Here is a 21,604-nt window from a genome sequence, read left to right as displayed (position 1 = left end):
GAGAACAAAGTCCAACATGATATGGCTGGTAGATGTCTGGAAAGACCCTTTAGATTATTTGGTAACAAGACAACCTATGTAGATAAGAACTAGGATGCCAGCCACTTCTTAGAGAAGGGAAAGACTAATTGAATGGATAAATAGGGCTTTCTTTGTGCAAGTAGTGTGGACCAGCTTTGCCGATAAGTATGGACAGATGCCTGTGTTGGAATATCCATAAGTGGTGCCATTAGCTTGGAATTTCTATTGTATGTATTGGAGGTCATAAAAGCACAACTTATATTTTCTTGAAACATTTATAGGAAAAGGTGGAACAAATAAGATGATGATGTAGCAGTTTGGAATAGGTGTTGGAAGGCATGCTGAAAGCAAGAGAAAATTAAAGATGATTCAGAGGTATTTTGTGTTTTTAGCCAAGGCATTTTGGTAGATGATGGTGCCATTAACCAAAACAAGAAAAAATGGAGGAAGAACAGAATTATGAAGAGAAAAACGAAGTGTTTGGTTTTGGATATGTAAAATTTGAAATGCCTGTTATACATCCAGTAGTGGTGTATGTATGTAGTTGGATATATCGGATTGGAATTTAGACAAGTCTTTGCTGGAGTTTTAACTTTGGGACTCCTCAGCAAACAGATGGTGTTTGAAGCCATAGGAATGTGTGATATTATTCGAGGAAAGAAGGTAGACAGAAAAAGAAGGACTCTGACCAAGTCTTAGGACACTCCAACATCTTAAAGTTGGACAGAAGAAGCTGGGAAGAAAACAGAGACTTGTTACGTCACCCAGTCAAAAAGAGGGAAGTGTTTTAAGAAGGAAGAAATGGTCAACTGTTTCAGTTGCTGCTAAAAATAAAAAGGAGTTGGATTTCATATCTTGGCAGTTATGTTGAACCTTGAAGATAGTTATAGCTATGGAGATAACATTCTTATTGGATTGTGTTAAAGAGAGAATGTTGTGGATAGTCAACTATGGAGAGTTGATTGATGTAACAAACACACACATTCGCGAATAGACCAAAGGACAAACCCAACTTAATAAATTTTCAAAACTTGTCTGCACAAGAAAAGGAACAGAGGACTCTGGAACAGAATGGAGACCTGAGGTCTGACTTGGCTCCTATCTCACCCTACTGATCTGGAGTCTCATTCATGAGTCAAAAAATTCCTGAGACATTTCACTAAATACTCTCAGTTTTGGAAAGGAGTGAAGAGGAAGATTATTCCCCTCCCCCATTTTAATTTTCTGATGGGAAGTTGTGAATGAATACAGAAAAAAATCAACAGAGCTGACATTCCTTGTCGGAAGGGAAGGCTCCAAGTTCACACTTAATTGGGGGATAGAGTTTGAAATCTGGGGGTACCTCCTTAATGAAATATATTATATCCTTTTTCTATTGCCCCCATAAGCTAGAGTGAATCAAGATACAGGACAGTCAATAATCTCAGAAGATAAAATGGAGCCCAGGAAATCTGAGTTAGTCTGCACACTACCCAAGCTGAACTTCCCTTCTCTCTTGCATACTACTCCATGCCAGCTGCTGTTTTCTCAGACCACAGAAAGTGGATAAAACATGAAATATCCAGGCTAAAGCCAAGCTTTAGAAGAGAAAACGTGATCCACACAAAAACATGCAGTTAAATGTTCATAGCAGCATTATTATAATGGCCCCCCAAAGTGGAAACAACCTAATGTTCTATACAATAGGACATTATTGGGCATAAATAAGAGAAATGAAGCACTGATAGATGCTACAATGTGTGGATGAACCTTGAAAACATTATGCTAAATGGAAGAAGCTAGCCATAAAAGACCTCATATTATATGGTCCCATTTATATGAAATAGAATCCATTTTTTTGTTCAGAATAGGCAAATTTATAGACACAGAAAGTGCATTATTTGTTGCTTAGGGCTGGGAGCAAGTTGAAGGAAAATGGGAGAATGACTGTTAGATTGGTATGGGTTCCATTTTGGTAATGTAGAAATGCTCTAAAATACATTGTGGTAACATTGCCCAAGTCTATAAATATACAAAGAACTTTGAATAGTGTACTTTAAATGGTTAATGTTATGGTATGTAAATTATATCTCAACAAAGATTTTATATATATATATATATTTAAAAGATAGTATTCATTTATTTGAGAGAGAGAGAGAAAGAGAGAGAGAGCGAGCATGAGCATGGGGAGGGGCAGAGGGAGAGAGAGAAGTAGACACCTCGCTAGCCCAATGAAGGGCTAGATCCCAGGACCCTGGGATCATGACCTGAGCCAAAGGCAGGTGTTTAACTCACTGAGCCACCCAGATGCCCCTCAATAAAGCTTTTATATAGTAAAAAAAAGAAAGCAAGAGTGAGAGTGAGAACATGCTCTTAGAGAAGGCACAGAGAAAAACCCTCCACAATTATTCACAATATGTAAGAATGTCTGGGCAGAGTTAGCTAACATAAGCCAGGTAAAACACACACACACACACACACACACACACACACACACACACACAGCATAGCAACAGTGCAAAAGTACTACAGGAGAAAAGAAAAGGGAAAATAACCAATGGAGCATAAGGAAAAAATAGACCCAATCTAGTAGAAATTATAACTCAAGTAATTCCTCAATATTGCTTCATATAATGCTGAACTGAATGAGAATAATAAGTTAATACGACAGAGAAAAAAGAAAAAATTATGAAACAACACAATGAGATCAAAAGGTATATTTCAGATCTCATTCTATTGTTTCATAATTTTGTAAAAAGTTGGGACTACAAACAATATCCTTATAGAACTAATTAAAAAATTGTAAACCTTACTAAGGAATAAGATAGACATTACTGACAGCTGAATTTCAAGTCCATAATCTCTCCCTAAGCTGAATTCCAAAATCCAAAAAACTAAGAAAAGTTAGAGGGTTTTTTGTTAACCAACATAGTAGCATGATCTGTTCTGAACAGCTGTGAGGTAATTTATAATCTTTGCTTATCCCACTGAATTTGAATATTAATATTTATACTTTTCATTGAAAAAAAATTAAAAAGATGGTTTATTTATAAGGGGGAGAGAATGAATTTGGCCTCATACATCACCACCGCAATGCCCAGTGACAGCAAACATTGGAATAATTTCTAAAAAGTTCTGAGGAGAAGAAAATATGGTCCAAGAACACTACATCCAGCTAACTATCAGGTGAGTGAAAAGGCAACAGCCAACATTCTCAAATATGCATTAAATCAGGGAATATAACACTCATGAGTCCATCTTAAAGCATACTGGTTGACAATCCAAAAAATTAGTAGTTTAGGCTGGACAAAACTCAAGAATGGAGAAGTTAGGTTCAAAGGAATGATGGTGAGCAGGGAATCTGTTGTGAGTTATCCCTTTAAGTTATTCATAGAACATTACAAAGGCAATATTTAATCAATATTTCTTTTATCCCCCTGAACATAGATGGACATTGGAATACCTTGATTCCAATGTCATGCTCCTATCTTCCATACCCTTGTTTTCTAGTATTTCCATCTTACTTCTAAAAGCATTCCTTCTGAAATAATCATTCATTTTCTTTTACAGTCAATGCTTAAAGATTTTGACAAAATGTCTTTCAACGTCTTTGCTCATCACTGCTTCTTATATCCCATTAATTGAATTTCCTCCTTAAATATATCTTTCTGTAGTTGTTTCAGCGAGGGAGATAAATTTTCAGTTTTCTTTTGTTTGAAAATATCTGTATGTCGCCTTCACTTTTGGGTAATAATTTCACTGAGCGCAAAATTCTCAACTAATAGTCCTGTTCCTTTAGCACTTTGAAGGTATTATTTCATTATCATCTGGTCTCTGTTTATGCTTTTGAGAAGGCAGCTGTCAGATTGATTGTTCATTTGTAGGTAATTGAACGTTTTTCTCTCTAGTTGCTTTAGGGTCTTCTTCGTGATGATGTCCCTGGATGTTGAATTTTCTTTCCCTTTCTCTTCCCTTCCTTTCTTTTTGTTCTTTCTTTTCTCTCCTCTTTTCTTCCTTTATCTTTTTCACATGTATTTTGCTTCTGTCTTTCTCATATATTCTTCCAGATGAACTTTAGAATATCTAGCCTTTCAAAAAATCGTTAACGAGAAGTCAAATTTTGACTGGAATTTTGTGTAACATATTAAGTAATTTGGAACTATTTGATACTTTGATATTGATATTCCCATTTAGAAACATGCTATTTCTTTCCATTTGAAAATGTCTCTCTATAAATGTTTGGTCATTTATCAAATCATCTTGCATAATTTGTGTTAAATAAATTTATAAGTTTGCTACGTTTTTATTTCTATTTTGAATGGATCATTTCCTTTTTAAACAAAACCCACATTTCCCATTGGCTATTGCTGCATTAAAGAAATCTACAGATTTTTAAAATTTTTTTTCTGTCAAGATACGTCAGTTTCTACACAGTATCTAGGGAAGTAGCATAAAGGTCAAAGCGAAAAAGGGGATGCAAAGAGCAGAAATTTCTAAAAAAACTACAGCAAGGGGCACATGGGTGGCTCAGTCAATTAAAGGTCTGACTTCAGATGAGGTCATGATCCCGGAGTCTTGGAATTGAGCCCCATGTAGGACTTCCCTACTCTGCTTCTGCCTCTCCTTCCTGCTTGAGCTCTCTCTCTCAAGTAAGTAGATTTTTTACAAAAACGCAGCAAAATCAGTTTTTTTTTAAAAGACTTTATTTTTTAAAGAAGAGTTTTAGGTTTCCACAAAATTGAGAGAAATGTAGAAAGACTTAAATCTGTTCTTTTTTAAAAACGAAATCTGTTTTTAAGAACAAGTATCCTTTAATTTATTAGACAAAAATCCAATGGCTTAAAAGTGCATTTATTTTCAAATAGGGAATTAAAACTAATAATTGAATACAACCGAGGAAAACTTTTTAATACATTTAATTTTCCTGCTAAAGATTAGTTATATACATTGCAGAAAGTTCTTATAAAAGCTGAATCAAACTTAAGTGGGGAAATGAATACACAGAAAGACTGCATATATTAGAATTAGTAGAGTTTGAGTGATATCTATCAAATGACACTTAAAGATACTAAGAAATTCCAATTCAGAAAAGTAGAAATAATTTTAGAGACGTGAGGGAATATACCCACCTTTTTTCCTAGTGTGTATTTTAAAATAGACCCTAGAAATCATAGAATCAAAGTCAATATCCGAGGATAAAGTAAAAGAAATGATCAATTTATAATTCAGAAATCTCTGAAAGAGCTTAAGTGGCTGCCTGGCTTTATAAAAACAAATCATGTCAGACCAATTTAATCCTCTTTCATGGCATAATTATGGTCTACAAAGATAAGAAGCATTTGTAAAACATAATCTATTTTAACTTCAAGAAATGTTTTTATTCTGTTGCATATGTCATGTTAGTTATAAGCTAAGAGAGTATGATGTTGTGTACGATTCTCAATGGCTAGTTATCATCAACTTGTTCCCGACTGGGAACTCATTTTAACAGGCAGTTGCAAGAATTCATGGTGGAGATCTCTGAATTCAACAATTTGGTTGAAAACCTAAACAAAAGATTTGAGATATCATTAAATCTATGAATATTACGAAGCTAAATACTAGTATTATTATCTGGGGCTGAACTTCAGAACAATCTTGAAATATTAGAAAGAAAAATTCTAAAAGATTAATCAATACTATTTGAGAAAACTATAAGATGTAGGAAATACCTTAGGAACATTCTGGGGATCAAGTAGCTGATGGTAAAAAAAAAAAAAAAAAAAAAAAAGATGGGGTCAGTGAGAGTATAAAATTAAAAACACATTCCCATTGTATTTGTGGGGGCACAAGTTGAGTTGGGGTATAAGTGTCAAGATGATCATAGATCAAAATGTAATTGTAGGGGCCCCTGGCTGGCTCAGTTCGTAGAGCATGTGACTCTTGAGCTTGGGTTGTGAGTTCAAGTCTCACAATGGGTGTGGAGCTTACTAAAAAAAAGAAAAAGAAAATAAAATGTGGTAGTAATAAGAAATATGCATTAAAAAAGAGTAAGAAAAAATGTGGAAGGAAGGAAAGAAAGAGAGGCAAATACAGAGTTTAGCTGTATTGAAAAACATGGCTCACAATATCTAAAAAATCACTTTTCTCCCCAATACTAGTCATGCATCTATGAGAACGTTATGTCTTATTTTATTTTTTAAAAAATATTATTATTTATTTATTTGACAGAGAGAGAGATCACAAGTAGGCAGAGCAGCAGGCAGAGAGAGGGGGAAGCAGGCTTCCCGCTGATCAGAGAGGCCGATGTGGAGCTTGATACCAGGACCCCGAGATCATGACCTGAGCCAAAGACAGAGGCTTAACACACTGAGCCACCCAGGCACCCCATTATGTCTCATTTTAGTCTGCACATTTTAAAAGGATGTGAAGAAATGGAAATGGATTTGAAGAACAACAAGAATGATTGAAGGGCTAGAATATATACCCTAGGCTAAAGGTTAAGAATCAAGTATTGTTTGGACTAGAAAAGAGAGAGGGGTAAGAGATGATTTTATCACTTTCAAGATATAAAGGATTTTTGTGGAAGATAATCCCCATTGGTGATTTCTCAGGTCTATAGAGGATGAAAAGAAAGAACAAAGGAGCTTAAGTTTAAGCAGAAAAGATCAGGTTTGGCTAGGAAGCAGATGTCTCTGCCATGAGGGTGGTGAAATTTGAAATGACTTCTAAAGGAGACTCTGAGCCAGGCAGCCGTATCAGTCTCCATGTTGGATGCAATGTTGAGCACGAAAACAAGTTTGAGAAAAATGACGTCTATCAGGCGTCAGCAAAGTACTTCCTGCAGGCCAAATCTGGGCCACCATCTGATTTTTGGATAGCCCATGAGCTAAGAATGACTTGTACATTTTTAAATCATTAGGAACAAATGAGAAGAATGTTCCATGACAAAATTACATGAAGTATGATTTCAATGTCCATAAATAAAGTTTTATTGGCACACAGCCATGCCCATACCTTAACGTATTTATTGTTTGTGGCCACTTCGATGCATTAAAGCAGTAGAGTAGAGCAGTTGTGACTGAGATCATATGCTCCATGGAACCTAAAATAATTATTCTGTGGCCCTTTACAGGAAACGTTTCCTGACTGCTGACCTACATGACTGTAGCCTCTTACATAACACATGGGATTTTTTCTCCAAGGTTTAGAAGCTTTCTTTGTTGTAGTAAAAATGGACCCCCATGGGGTCAGCTGAGGAATATAAGCGGCACATCCTTTGAAGCATCTTTGAGAGAGCTTTGGGTCCACAGAAGAACACACCAATGCTGCTGCTGCAGAAGGATAAGACAAGGAAAGAATGTGTTACGCAGGAGTAAGGCTAGCCAGAAACCAAGACAGAGTCATAAAATTAGTGAGGTGGTTGGAGTTGTGACTTGACTTATTTTTCTCTACTCACTTCCTTTTCCTTAGATTCTCTCTCCTACTCTCACTGCCATGCTCCCACACAGGCTCCCAGAATTTTGTTAGCTCCTAAAATACACAGGCAGGTAGAGCCCAGGAGATCAGGGGTGGCAGGGCTGTGATGACTGGGGAGGGAGTTTCAATGACAGAGGTGATAGCACTTGGATTTCTGGTCCAGTGACCCTGATTCATGTCCTCCTGGATTGGCGACTAGAATGTGAGGTTCCCGCTCTGCTTTACTCATCACTATTCCAGGCCCTGGAATAGTGCTTGGCACACAGCAAAAAAAAAAAAAAGTACACATTTGTTGAAGGAATGAATAAATGGTTCCGTTGATTATTATCTGCACGATCTTGGGCAGGATCTCAATCTCCGCATGTGCAACAAGAGACTAATGACTACATTATATGTTTCATTGGAGCAAAATGAGATAAGGCACTCAAAAAGGTTTAAAAAGAGTTATTATTAATATCTTATTCAGCCCTGCCTTTTTATAGATAATAAAATTCATACTAAAGTGATAGCAGCTTTATTTTTTCTGTTGGAATGCCTTTGGTTTTCAAAGAAGGCCAAAAAGAAGAACTGGAAAGAGAAAGACATCACTGAAAGTGGAGTCACCCAAAAGCTGTCATTTCTAGTCAGGGGGTTTCAGAAAATTGTGTGGAAGAGGTATTGGTGCATATAGTGACTGTCCCCCGGTGGCTCAGATCCCCTGGGACCACAGCTGCCAGCTCTTGTATGTACACAAGACACTGGTGCAAGGATGCAGGTTGTCTCTGGAAGTCTGGTGCAGCCAGTCACTTATAGGGACATACGGACCATACTTCCCTTGTCTTGCAATGTTCTATTCCTTAGAGCATTTTTCCAATCTCTGCCACAAGTTGAGTGAGTTAGTCTAGTCTAGAGCACAAGCCCTCCTACTTTGTTGTGCATAAAATCACCTAGGCAGATTGTTAAAACCTAGGTTCCCAGGCTTGAATCCAAGGAATGCATTTTTTAGCAAGGCCCCCAGACGATACTGAAGCACATGGTCCTATGAGCCATACTTTGAGAAACATTGTCTTGGGAAAATTCCTCGGACTCTAGGACTGGCCCATCCAGCATCTCTGCTCCCTGATAGCTGGCTGTAGTTGGGAAGTTCTTCTATAGCCTCGTTCTTCTTAGCTTATATGTTAACATGGTTCTCTGCCGTGTATCCAATCCACATTTTAATTATGTGTTCCAGGCCCATAATAACCATGGTAAAAATTGATGGTTCAATTATATTTCAAACTCTTGCTTCAAAGGAACTTATTAAGTGGACTCATTTGTAAATGATAATATGTTTAAAATATATAAGTACTATTTTTGAAGATATTATTCGCATGGCGAAATTTGAGAAAGTGCCTTTTTAGAAAGTATTTTCCACTAAAAAATATGAGTTTATGATTTAATGAAGCAACTTTAAGGTGTTTATAGAAATAGAAGGTGCTGATTAAGAAAGCGGTGGGTTCCACCACTCTGTTGCTGAGGAGTTTTGGGTATGTTTATTATCTCCTCAAAGCCCCGCATTTCCTTGTCTATGAAATGGGGTGCATTATAGGGCTCCTAGAAGCTCTGACAGGATTCGCCAGGACATTGCAGGTACAGCCTTCCATGCTCGGTGCACGGCGAGCCTCAGTAGCAGCCCACACGGTGACCCACAGGATGTCTGTCTGCCCCACGGAGCTGAGCAGAAGCTGTGACGTGGGCTGTTAACACAACAATGATTACAGCCCCCCCGGGACCGGCATCCCAGCCCTGGGTCGTTGGAATTCTGAAGTGAAACATTTTGAATGATAGATGGGTCAGGCAAAACCCTTCCCAGCCAAGAGCGGCAGCTTGGCTTTGTGTCTGAGGCCCAGAGGTATCCCTGCATCCGTGTTCAAAGATGTCCTTATGGGTGGTGATATTTTTCCATGCGCGTAGGTGTCACCAAAGAGATTGCCCACTGGCCCATTCCCAACAGGCTAGAGTTGCCCTTTCGTTTGCAGTCGTAGTGACTGTTTGCAGGTTCTGAGGATACCTTTTGATGCTCTTGCCTTTAAGACTCCATTTCAAAGGGTTCTGACTGCTAGCGGCCAGGTGAACCACTGGTGTCCCCAGCCGTTCACAGCAACCCTGCCTCTTTTGAAGTTGTGGCTATTCCGCTGCACAACGAAGTACACACTTTGCTGTACTCATGTAACTGTCATGATTATGCAGGCACCAAAAAGTCTCACAAAGGCCATTCATCTCCTACCTTCCCTAGCACTCTGTGCCTTCCTGTCCGCGCACGGGGCAGCCTTTCGCTTGCCTTGCTTGCCCTCCTCTGCATTTGCGGTTTCAAGTGTGGAGATTTCTTGTCATGAATGCATACTGTGTGACTCACAGAGCCGACAATCTGCACAAAGTGGGTAAGGCACAGATGTGGCAGCATTTTTTTTTTTCTTTTTATGAGGCAATGGACAAGTGCAACAGAACCCTAATGGGCTGGTAGAGGAAAAAAATTCTTCTATAAAGTTTAATTACCCACAATTGCTTAGAATTAAAAAAAAAAAGATTCCCTGTAAAAGAAGTATAAAAACACAAGGCATTATTCTCCGGTTTACAGCCTACAAGCTGCAGAGCTTGCACATGAACGAGGACTTGGATCCAGGACAACATTAACGGCATCGATCAGTCTGGGCTGCTGACTTTGATGAGAAAAGGACAAATTTTACGTGAACTGCAAAGATGGTTTTAACATTAACAGTATTATTTTTAACTCTGATAAACAATAGAGAGAATCCTCTTGTTCCCCTACTTCTTTGCTAAATAACTATTGTGCTCTTTTCTGTGGGGCTGATATATTTTTTCCAAAACAGTTCAGCGATGCTATGCATGAAAGGCATCCAAAATGTCACCCACCAGGAGACTTCCGCTCAGCAGATAGGTGGGAGAGGGGGTGTGCCCGGGAGGAATTCCACCATCTTGCTGGATTCCCAGGTTCTGCTGCTTTGAGCTCTTCTCTCTTTAAATTGTGCGTTTGTTTTTATGTGTTGGCTTTTATGCTTGGTAAGTTATAACCCTGTAGGGGCAAACCCTAAACCCCATTAAAAAAAAAATCAAATTACTTTATACCCTGAGTGCATTCTGCAAATAAAATCGATAAAGAGAAGCTTCCCATGAATTTATGGAGGCTTAGAAAGAAGACAAGGAGGGCTACCAACTTGATATCAGACAGTGGACACAACTTCCGGTTAATCTTTCCTAGCGAATGTGTTTCATTAGAAATTCCTCCAAGTGATTCATCGTATAATTATATTTTGTACAACACCTTCTTCTCACAACCACAGATGATAATTGTGTTGGCCAGCTTTTTTTTTTTTTTTTTTTTTTTAAACCCATCTCCCGGTTGATTTGTAGCAGCCTGCTCTGTGACTTTTCTCTGTATCCTAATTACTCAGTGGTTCATTAGGAGCTACAAACGTCCCTAACAGTGCTTGCTCACCACTGAGAATTAACTTGCTATTCCCACCAACTCCATTTTCTTTGGGAAGAATTAGGAATCTGGTCCCAGCTTCCATATCCATCTCACGGTCCGTTCACTTGCTGATGCTGGCCACTGTGCTTAGCTCCATGGGGCACAGACAAAGTTCCTGCCTTTGAGGATGGTCATGGTCCAATAGAAAATAAAACAAGAGAGAAGGAGAAGTAGGTGACTTGTAGCATTGGATGCCAGGGAACGGTAGGGCCATTTTTCTGCCCATTTTCTCTCCATCCTCTCTCTGATAAAACATAGAAATGTATATACCTTCATCCAGAAATATGCTAGTACAGTTGCCATATCTAATAATTTTCTAGGTAAAACCATCAAAGACACTTAGCAAAATAATGACAAATCCACTTGTGCTCACCCAACCTCCCTAATGTTCACTACCACAATTAGAATAAAGCCAGTAATTTTCACTGAATCTTCACCTGACTCTAAATGGAGAGCTGGATGTCCTCTGGTGCAAAGGCACTATTGAAATACGCTGACCATACCCCAGTCATAAGTTAATGGTGGCTTTATTTTTCTCCTAAAGTTATAATTTATCATGTGTGGGGTTTCCACTTAGGTCTGTCTCTTTTGGTATTCTGAATGCTTTAGTCTTATAACGAATGTTAAGAATATCCTATTAGATAGAGGCCCTGTATGCTATCATCAGAATGTGAATTTGTCAAAAATATCATTTAAAAACATTTGCACATATGCATGTACAAATGAGAATTGGAGAGTGTGCACACAAGCAAATGTGGTTCCAGATGGACACATTTACTCGATTTAGTATAAAGGTATTTTTACATTTCTGAAAACAATGGGTGGTCTAAAATACATTCCTGCAATATGGAATAGAATTTCCCAATCATATGGTAAGTCGGCACCTTTCTTCATCGTTGGGTTGGATTAAACAGTTCTAACAAATGGTGGTACTCTTCTGAAGTCTTTAGTTGTTCTTTCGAGATAAGAGAAACACTTCTACCCAAGTTGTGAAGAAATGGCCAACTCTTCAAAGTTATGGTCATTAATTACATGAAGTTTTAGATCTACACAGCATAAGGAAGTTATTAGCAGATAAGTCAAGAGTGGCGAATTATGAATACATGGTGAAACTAAGATCAAAGACTGAAGTCCTATGGAAAACCATTTTACTCAATTAAGAATAACCAATCCGCAGATCCAGACGGTTGAGTATATGCACGATGTGTGTGTATCCAAAGAGTAGCTCGATGTGACAAAGGTACATATTTTTTCATTCTGTGTACCTTCTTGGAAATGATCCCTGATTTTCTGATTATCTTGTGAAAGCTTGCGAACAGGTTGAGACTCTTTACAAAAAATGAAATACAGCTTCCATTTTTGGGAAAGAAACTCATTTCTATAGATCAAGAAGACATGACTCTCAGTGCCTGTAATTAACCTACCGTATTTTAGTTGGGAGAATGGTTTTTATTGTTTTGTGTTTGAAGTACTTTTCTGGGCTTGTCCAACATAAGCAACGTACAGCGAATGTCACATGCCTGTGATTTGGGGCCAATCAAAGGCTTACTTTCTATATATTCACTCACTAGTCAGTGATCTTCTTTTAAAACTAGACTTGTGTTTTGTAATACAGCTGATAAATTACAAAAATTAATTGCAAAATAAAAACAATAGAGTGCCCTTTCCCATTTTGCTACTTTCAGTCTTTGATCTCTTTTTAATTTTTTCCTCCCCTTTCTTATTTGTATTCATTTTGATGCCCATCAATTTGTTTCTCTATTACTGTTATTTTTGCAATTTTCTGGTTCCTTTGGAGCTTGCACTATTCTCTTTGATCTGCTTCCCTTCGAGCTTTATTTTTGGTGCTATTTTTCATGTTCTGTAAAAAAAAATATTTTTGCCCCTCTTCCCTTTATTCTTTTTAACTCCTTCTTCTTAGAACAAGAACAAACTCCAGCTTTGAGTGAACAGGTAAATGTTTTTAAAAGAGTAAGCCCTAAGAATCTTTGGCTTCGTGCTGATGAATAGAAATGGTTGAGAGCGTACTTCAAAGGCCCTCAAGAACAAAGAACCTTTTCTGAGGCCACTAACAAATCCACCAATTTTTTCTGACCCGTCTTTGCCAAAAGATATGAGCTAATGACAGGAAAGACCTGTCTTGTAAGAATAGCCAAGTAGGCTTGGGAACAAACATATCCTTGACATAATTAAGGAAAAACATACTGTTTATCTCTTTAATAACCATCTTGAGGAAAATTAATGTTACTTTGTCCTTTGTGCAGAACAATAATTGGATTGTGTGTTTCATTTATATCTGGACAAAGGCCAGGATATTGAAATACTTCTCAAAATTAGATTTTCTTGTTTAAAAATTAGATTTTATTGGCATTCCCTTTCTGAGATTTCTTCATTAAAAGCTTCATTAAACATAAATCTTCTTTTACACAGCAGAAAACAAAATTATTTTAAGGAGGTCATTTTAAAAGTCTTTTGGAAGGGGGGGTGCTAAGCTCTCTACTGGTGACTTGTCTTACCAAAAATCAGGCATTCCAGGGAAGAAATGATCATTGATCTTTGCATACATGTATCTTACATTAATTACATTGCTGGTTGGAGCTATGTAACAAGTTATGTTCCAGTGTCTAAGGGTGTTACAAATGAGTTATTTTTAAAATTGGGAGGCTAGGAAGTATGCTGTAGAGGCTTGATTTGGTGACAACCTTAGGGGGTGTCTTTAACTCTGGGGGAGATGAAGTCATCCATCAGGAAGAGTTTACATAGTTAATGTGCTGAAAAGCTCAATTGGGTTTTAAGTACATTTACATACTAAATTTTGATTACAGCTTCTGAACAGGAATGAGCACACTCTTCACAAGGGCAACAAGAAAAGTGACAACTCTGTGGTTTTCCTGCCTTCAAACTGTTTCCTACTCCTCATTCTGGGCATGCTTGGACACACACTTCCAAGCCACTACCCAATACAACGGCTCCGGCAGTGTTAATGCAAACTCAGCTCTGCTCTTGGTCTCCTGGTGCTGTTTCTGGCTCACAGCTTTCCGAGGAAAGGATCATTAAATAGTTTGGTTAAAAGGTCTTCCCCACTGGGCCACAAACTTCATGTGTAACAGAAATAAACAAATATAACGTGATTCGTCAATAACGCGCAATTCTTAACAAAGAATGGTCTTACCTATAAGAGCTCAAAGTAAAGATGTATGTGTCCCTGTCAAAAGCCTGCAAGTGGGAACATTCATGCTATAACTGAAAACTAAGTGTGAAAACATTAACCAGATGAGTAGCTTTTTTTTTGTTTTCCCCAAAAGAAGAAATACCAACAAAGAAAACCCTAATCGTGGTTGTAACATATGAGCTTGTCACATTTTGTTAGTTCTCCACCCACCATCTTTTTAAGGAACTCACCAATAAAATGATCCAGCCTTTGTCCCTGAATAAGTACCCCATGGGTAGGAGATGAAGATTGGTGACTTCAGGGTTCAGAGAAGGCTAGGGGTCTAGGAGTCGGGACTGGATGTTGAACAGGCAGCACAAGGGAACCAGATTCTGAGGCTCTGGTAGTCGGATGGGTTCAAAGCACCACATTTAGAGAGAAGATGGGACACTGGAACTGGATTCAAGGCCAAGAATCAGCAAGAAACAAGGCAAGAAATAAAGTGGAGTCAGTGGTTTTCAGAAATGGTGCTTGGAGAGTCCCAAGGCCACTTGCCATGGGCTGGTCCAGCTCTTATAGGTCATCTGAGCCTGAGCTGAGCCTGGGGATGGAAGTAACAGCGCAGTTGGTCCACTCCCTCCCCCCCTCCCTTATCCCTGAAGTTAAAGGTTAAGCTTTTCTTTGCCTCTGTCATTGGAAATTCTTTACACTCAGGACAATTCAAGGTCAAGAGAAGGTCTCCACTGTTTTCAAAGGATTCATTCCTGAGCTGATGCAGGCACGGTGTGCTCAGGAATCCAGAGCCTCTACAGTGAGTGCTCTCGGTTTGGGGCTGGGGGTTCTCAGGCAGGCTGCCACAGCACGGGGTATACAGGGTTGGCTGAGGGTCTCACTGGGCTGGAACGGCACAGGTTATAAAACTTGGACTTGTCCACTCCTTCCACATGCCCCTCCTCACTATACCTCCTTCAAACAGCTGGTCTAGGGAGGTCTCAAAAATTTAGTGACGATTAATAAAAAAGAAAATGGGATAGTTCTAGTACAAAAAGAGTATTAGAAAAATGGAGGAAAAAAGCAGCCGAACTGACTAAAAGATGATTAATATTCACCAGAAGAGTATCCCATAGGGCAAAAAACATGCGAGGGAATGATGGAAGATTTCAGGATGCAAGGACCCTGATGAGAGTCCACAAAGCAGCAGCACCAGAACTTCTGGGAGAGATGGAAACAGGGAATTAGAAAGACCCTAGTAGATTTTAATTTACTCGTAATGGTTCAATACTGATAAGGTGGACAGAAGAAAAGATAGAAAAGTCAGAAGAAAAGATGTAAATGACATGATTAATCTGATAGCTACAAGTAATTTATATTAAATTCTGTGACCTGCAAACAGAGAGTATGTTGTCGTCTCCTCCAGATAGGGTGGCCCTTTGAACTTCTGTCCATCTGAATTGGCTTCTTTGTCTATCTTGTCCAGTTTCCTCGTTCTAATACAGTTCACATCTACCATCTCCCAGGTGTACATCTCCATCCTGAACTCCTCTGACTCCTGACTCGTATTTACCTGCTTGCTTGACACCTCCGCTTGAATGTTTAATAGGCATCGCAATGAACATGTCAAAAAACCGAATTCTTGATATCCTGTGCCTGCAAATCTGCTCCTCTTAGCCATCTCCAAATTAGTAAGTGTAAGTCCATTCTAGCTTGGGTCGCGCCAACCTCCCATCTAATCCATCAACAAGCCATGTCAGCTCTACCTTCACAAAACACTGGCATCCAGCCGCCTCTCAGCACCTGCACTGCTCCTAATCCAAGCCACAACACTGTTCACCTCTTCTGGGCCTCTCCACTTCTGTCCTAGGGCACTTAGAATTTATTCTCTCACGACAGCCAGAGGTAATCTCATTAAATATAAGACAGATCTTGTCACTTTTATGCTTAAACCTTTGAGTTTGAGTGGATTCCTCTCTCAGAATAAAATCCAAAGCCTTAGAATGGTCTGTAACGGTCCCCTAAGTTATCTATCCTATATGCCTTCTGCCACTCTTCCTCTTACCCACTCTGTTGCAACCTCACTGGCCTCCTGGATCATGCAAGGAACAGTGTCTGCTGCCTCAGGATCTTGGCACATGCTGTTCTTCTGCTCTTTCCAGTTATCTATGTGGCATACTTCCTCATTTCCTTGGCCTTTCCTCAAATATGGAAACTATTCTTTAAATAAGGACAGTATTAGGATCTACCGACTTTTAAGAGCCATAGATGATGGGGATTCAAAACAGAGACAGAGTTAGGGGACATAGAATAATAGTGATAAATACTGGCATTAGTGCTTTGCACTTGACCAAGTTATGTATTTTTTGAATTACGAAAACAACACTGTGACCACAAGGTATCATTCATGTTTTACAATAGGGCCCCAAATCTCAAACAAGCTACCTTGTCTGGGCTCACATAGCCAGTAACTTCTAGAATTAGAAAGCACAACCTTCACTCCTGTCTTGTGGTCCCAGAGCAAATGCTCTTCCTCCTCTACATCAAAGTTTATTGTATCATGATAATGATATAATAACAAGTGATATAATAATAATAATAATGATAATGACAGCAGCTAACCTTTACAAATTCAAAGCACTGTTTTAAGCACTTTCCATGTATTCACACAGTTAATCCTCACAGAAGCCTGAGAGGGAAGCACTGTTATTTAAAGTGCAGCTTACAGAGAAAGAGACTAAGTCAGTGGCGGGGTACATAACCTGTCCAAAGCAAGTAGGTGGTTATGGTGGAAAAAGGATTTATACCCAGGCACTCAGGCTCCAGATCCTGGGTCTTTAACCACCACATTAAGTCTCTGTTTGGTCTTAGAGCACTTTTCTTGTGCTTTGCTGGACATGCTAGATACAGTTTACAGTTGGACATAAGTGAATTCTCCACTTGGGTAAGTTGCGATCAACTGTATTCACTGAACATTTCTTCAAGACCTAGGTAGTTTAAGAAATACCATCTTAAAAAAAAAAAAAAGGAGATACCATCCTCGATTGAATTTAAGTGTGAAACAATTTAGCACAACTGCTAATTGTCAGATGTTGAAATCCAGTCGAGCAGAGGTCTGTGGTTTCTGGAAAACCCCATGACCACCCTTTCTAAGGTCGATATTTTCTCCCTGAACAAGGTGCCCCCTACTACAAACTGAAGAGCTCGTGCCCTAGACTTCCTAGCCTTTTCCACCTCAGCACCAACCTCCAGGGAGGCTCCCACAGGCAGAGGGAGGAGAGCGCCTTACCCGGGATGAGCATAGGCCATCTGTCGGAACTCGTTGTTCCAGTTAGGTCTTCCGTAGAACGTTTTCTGCTTTAATCCCGTGATCACATCGGTACTTTCATCCCAGTGTAAAGCAATGTGAACAGCCTAAAATAAAATGGTGACATCAGGTGATATTTAGAAAAAAACACCGGGAAACTCCTTCTCCATAAAAAATCAAGTAATTATGTTCGTTTGTAGATTGCATACTCAAAAAAATTTCTTCATGCGGCTAGAGATGGTTATCATCAGTATCAGAAATCACTGATTTTGCATTTTGGGATAGACATCCCATCTCATTTATCTTTGTATTCCACCTTGGGTACTACTGGAACAAAGGGTTTGATGTATGTCCGGGTAAGGTACAATAACGTGAACCTGGGAGGAATTTTCTTGACAAGGATGAGCGTAGTACCCTAATTATGGTTAAGGGAAAGCAAGCATTAAGCTACTACCTTTTCTTCTGCCAACGTCTCAGAAATTAATCTCTGCCTCTGTCCCCATTCACTTAATATCAAACCTTAGGTATTTGAGAAGGGCACTGCCAGATTAGAATGATAGGAAATGTTCAGGGAGCAGCTGGATCTTATAATCAGTTCTGCCTAGTGGGTCGAAACAATTTGAAGTGTACTGTCTAGGTTCTAGCGCTGGGAGGAGGCGGAGTCTGGCAGACAGACTCTGGTGGCCAAGCACAGAGAGGGGCAGGATTGGAGCTCCATGACCAACCATTTGTCTTCAAATTATATAAGAGTGCACAGGCATCAGGTAAGTAGTGGCCAATAAATAAGAACCTGGGGGCATAGCACTGCCTACTGATGATGTTTCAAGTTGCCGAATTCTGGTAGCTACTTTCCTTCTTACCTCTTGGGATTTGTGTCTTCTGTGCTCATCTCCTTGATACCCACACAGCTCTTGCGTTCATGTGTTTCACACTCTTTGGTGCTCCGTTTGCTCATGTCCTCTGACTTGTCCTGCTCCTGAGCAATTTGGCTAATAACCCTCCTGGGCCAACCATTACCCCAGGTGGGACCCCAACAGACCAGTCGGTGATGGTGGACAGTGGTGGAGTTGTAGAAGCCTGGGCTGCAGCAAGTTGCCAGCAGGCAGGCCTGATCCCAGGTGGCAGGGGTCCTATTGGAATGGAGTTTGGGAGTAGGGGACTCCAGGAGAGGGAGCAACAGTAAGAGGATGGCAGGATCCTCTTCTTGGGCAGGTTTATCAAGACAGAGAGGGAAGCATGAAGTAGGAGACAAGAGCTCAGGAATAGGAATTCAGGTGGTAGTTGAGGATTGAGCCTTGAAAAGTGGTAGAAGCTGTTATCAGAACTGGGAGTCAAGCTCAGAGCTGTGTCAGCCTCCAGATTAGAGCAGCCCTCTTGCAGCCCCACCGCCCTCTTGCTTAACAGTAGGATTGACTGGTGCCATACAGTCTGCTGGTTTCAGCTGTGGGCAAAGAAGAAGGCAGAGGCAGCCAATTTACTTTTGACTAAGTGCCAAACCTAAGGACCAGCTCAGGCCTATTCTCCTTGGTTTCTCCGCCAATCACATGGCTGAACATTGCTTCTCCTTAATTTTTTATGCATTATAAAATCTTGTTTCTTCTACTTCTTTCTCTGATTCTTCTTTTCATTCAAGGACGAAGTGTTAGATTTGTTTTCCTATGATCTTCTCCTGTTTCACAATGCAGCTGCTTTCCCAGTCTCCAGTCCCTTTTGGGCTATTACTCCCCATTTTCATGGTCCCAATAAGCATCATCTATAAAGATGACCACCAACTTTCTCCCCCTGCCCTCATCTTCCTGCCCGAGTAGAGTCCTGGGTCTTGAATTCCCCAAGCATATTTTACATATTTTTTTTTCCTGTTTCTTCAAATTGATCATCATAGCTCAAATGAATCTTCGAGTAATGTGTGATTCAACTTCCTTCCACAGACAACTGTTGAGTAATTCCTAAATGCAGGCAGGGTACTATGGGTGAGCACTACAAAAAGAAAGAGAGAAGGCCTCTGCTTTGTGAGGAACTGGTCATCAAAGGGAGAGGAAGCCCACGTGCACAATGTCAATGACGTAAGTCAGACCAGAATCCCTCTTTACTAGATACAGAAAGAAAGAGCTCTTGGAGAATGAGACAAATTACCCCACAGAAGGCCCAAGTACCTTTGACTAAGAGAACTGGGGATGGCCAGATCTTCGAAGAACAATCCCATGTCTAGACAGTGGGGAGGACAGAGGATGTTAAGTGGCTGTCAGGGAGAGGGAACAGAGAGGGAAGACATGGAGGGATGCAAACACAAGGCTTGTCTGGTGGCTCTTGTACCAGAGGGGCATGAGGGAACACAACAGAATGAGTTGGTTGCAGTCACTCAGGAAGGGCCTTTAAGTCCTTGAGGAGAAGTTCGGGCATTATTTAATAGAAAAAAAGGGCCCTTTTTTACTTATGTTAGTGGTACTGTCGAACTACCAATCAGCGATATTCAAACATTTGGAATTATATTCGTTCCATATTTCTCAGCCCAGTGTTCAATTAATCTCCAAACCCTGTTGATGTGCCCTTCATAATACCTTTTCCATCTGTCCCTTCTGTTCTTGTCATTCTGCCACGTTGAGATTATTGAAATCAGTTTAACAATTGGCTATGTCTAAAACAGCCTTTTGATTCCTCGCTGACAGAACGCACCAATTATTTTTTCCTGGAATTTGAGCATCTAAAGAGTTTCAACGTGTCATGACAAAAATTTAAGGACACGTCTATTTTAATTTATTTCTATTCAGTTAAAGAAGTATATCCTAAAGCGTACTTTGAGAAAGGGCAGAGATATGATGGGGCAGAGTTGTATTGTCATGAAATCCAACAAGGCCTCAGGTCTCAAAACTCCTAAATGACTGGGAATTCAGAGACGGGCACAAAGAAGAGCAAGCACAGTACTTGAAAGCAAAAAAAAAAAAAAACCCAAAAAACCAAAAACCAAAAACCAAAACAAAAACAAAGGCCGTATTTGTACTTCATCAAATGGATCATTAGTCAAAAATCCTGTTTGAATAAGGGAAGTGTTTGTTTGGAAAACATACTTAACACTATTTAATTCATTAAGATGTTTTAAGCCTCCTTCCCAAGGAGCCTGTATTTCCCAAAGGAAATTATCCCAAAGGAATACATATTTAAGACCAATGGCAAATAAGAACCTGAAACTTCATTTAGCTACTGAATTTTAAGCTAAGTCTTACCCAAAGGTACAGAATCAAATTTCAGCGATGTCCTGTAGGCCTGTGTGTGTGTGTGTGTGTGTGTGTGTGTGTGTGTGCTTATGAGAGGCAGGGAGAGAGCAGGAGTAACCATGCTCAGGAACACTTCCATTTGTGAATTTAGTGATTAATGCAAATCTTGGCTCAGACGTACTTTCCTTAAAGTAAATATCAACAGGATCGACGTACATTTCATAAATCTAGTGACCACTTCACTGTTAGCTTCCATATTTGAGGAGTTAAATAAGATTTATTTATTTATTTTTTAAAGATTTTATTTACTTATTTGGCAGACAGAGATCACAAGTAGGCAGAGATAGAGGGGAGGAATCAGGCTCCCCGCTGAGCAGAAAGCCTGGGTCCTGGGATCATGACCTGAGCCGAAGGCAGAGGTCATGAGCCACCCAGGCGCCCCAAGGAGTTAAATAAGATTTAAAACTTAGTAGTTATCATTCAATATTGTCAATCCTGAAATTCTACCCTAGTGCAATATTTTGATATACATTATTTTTGGTAAACGCAACCTTACTATTTCATTGATACAATATGGTGCAGAACATGTGCCACAACAGACGATCCTCTTGATCTTGGGTGAATGAACATATGTGTACACACTTTCAAGAATGTCTTAAGAGAAAGAAGTCTCTAGATAAATCATGTATTCATGATGATTATTTTCTGTAGATGCTCACATACTTCATAACACAAAATGTCGAATGTAAACACTTGGGTGTTTTTTTCTGCTAACTGAATAGCTCAAAGCATAGAATTAGAACCAATCAGGAGCAGAACAAAACAATACATCTGGTCGGGAATATTCGCTCGATGTCACTAAAATGACAAATGCAACTTTAAGTGACCTAATTGTTCTCGGATTTCCACGCTTAGGATTGTCTTCCTTCCGTTAACCACTTCTTTCCCAATCTTCTTTCCTATTCCTCAACAAGTTA

General features: G+C 39.5%; 1 protein-coding gene across 1 annotated transcript in view; it reads right to left on the bottom strand.

The window, feature by feature from the left end:
* Positions 1–7,186: 7,186 nt before the first annotated feature.
* NOX3 (NADPH oxidase 3) overlaps positions 7,187–21,604 on the bottom strand; it is a gene marked incomplete at both ends in the record, with an annotated part of 55,941 nt that continues 41,523 nt past the window's right edge. Inside the window, 2 exon segments of the mRNA XM_080806676.1 lie at positions 7,187–7,313; positions 17,398–17,522. Coding sequence (XP_080662802.1) covers positions 7,187–7,313; positions 17,398–17,522 — 252 coding nt within the window.

Source organism: Martes martes, assembly GCF_963455335.1.
Source record: "Martes martes genome assembly, chromosome: 6".
Classification (NCBI taxonomy): Eukaryota; Metazoa; Chordata; class Mammalia; order Carnivora; family Mustelidae; genus Martes; species Martes martes.
Note: the sequence above shows the minus strand (reverse complement) of the source record. Positions and strands in the feature narration are given on the sequence as shown.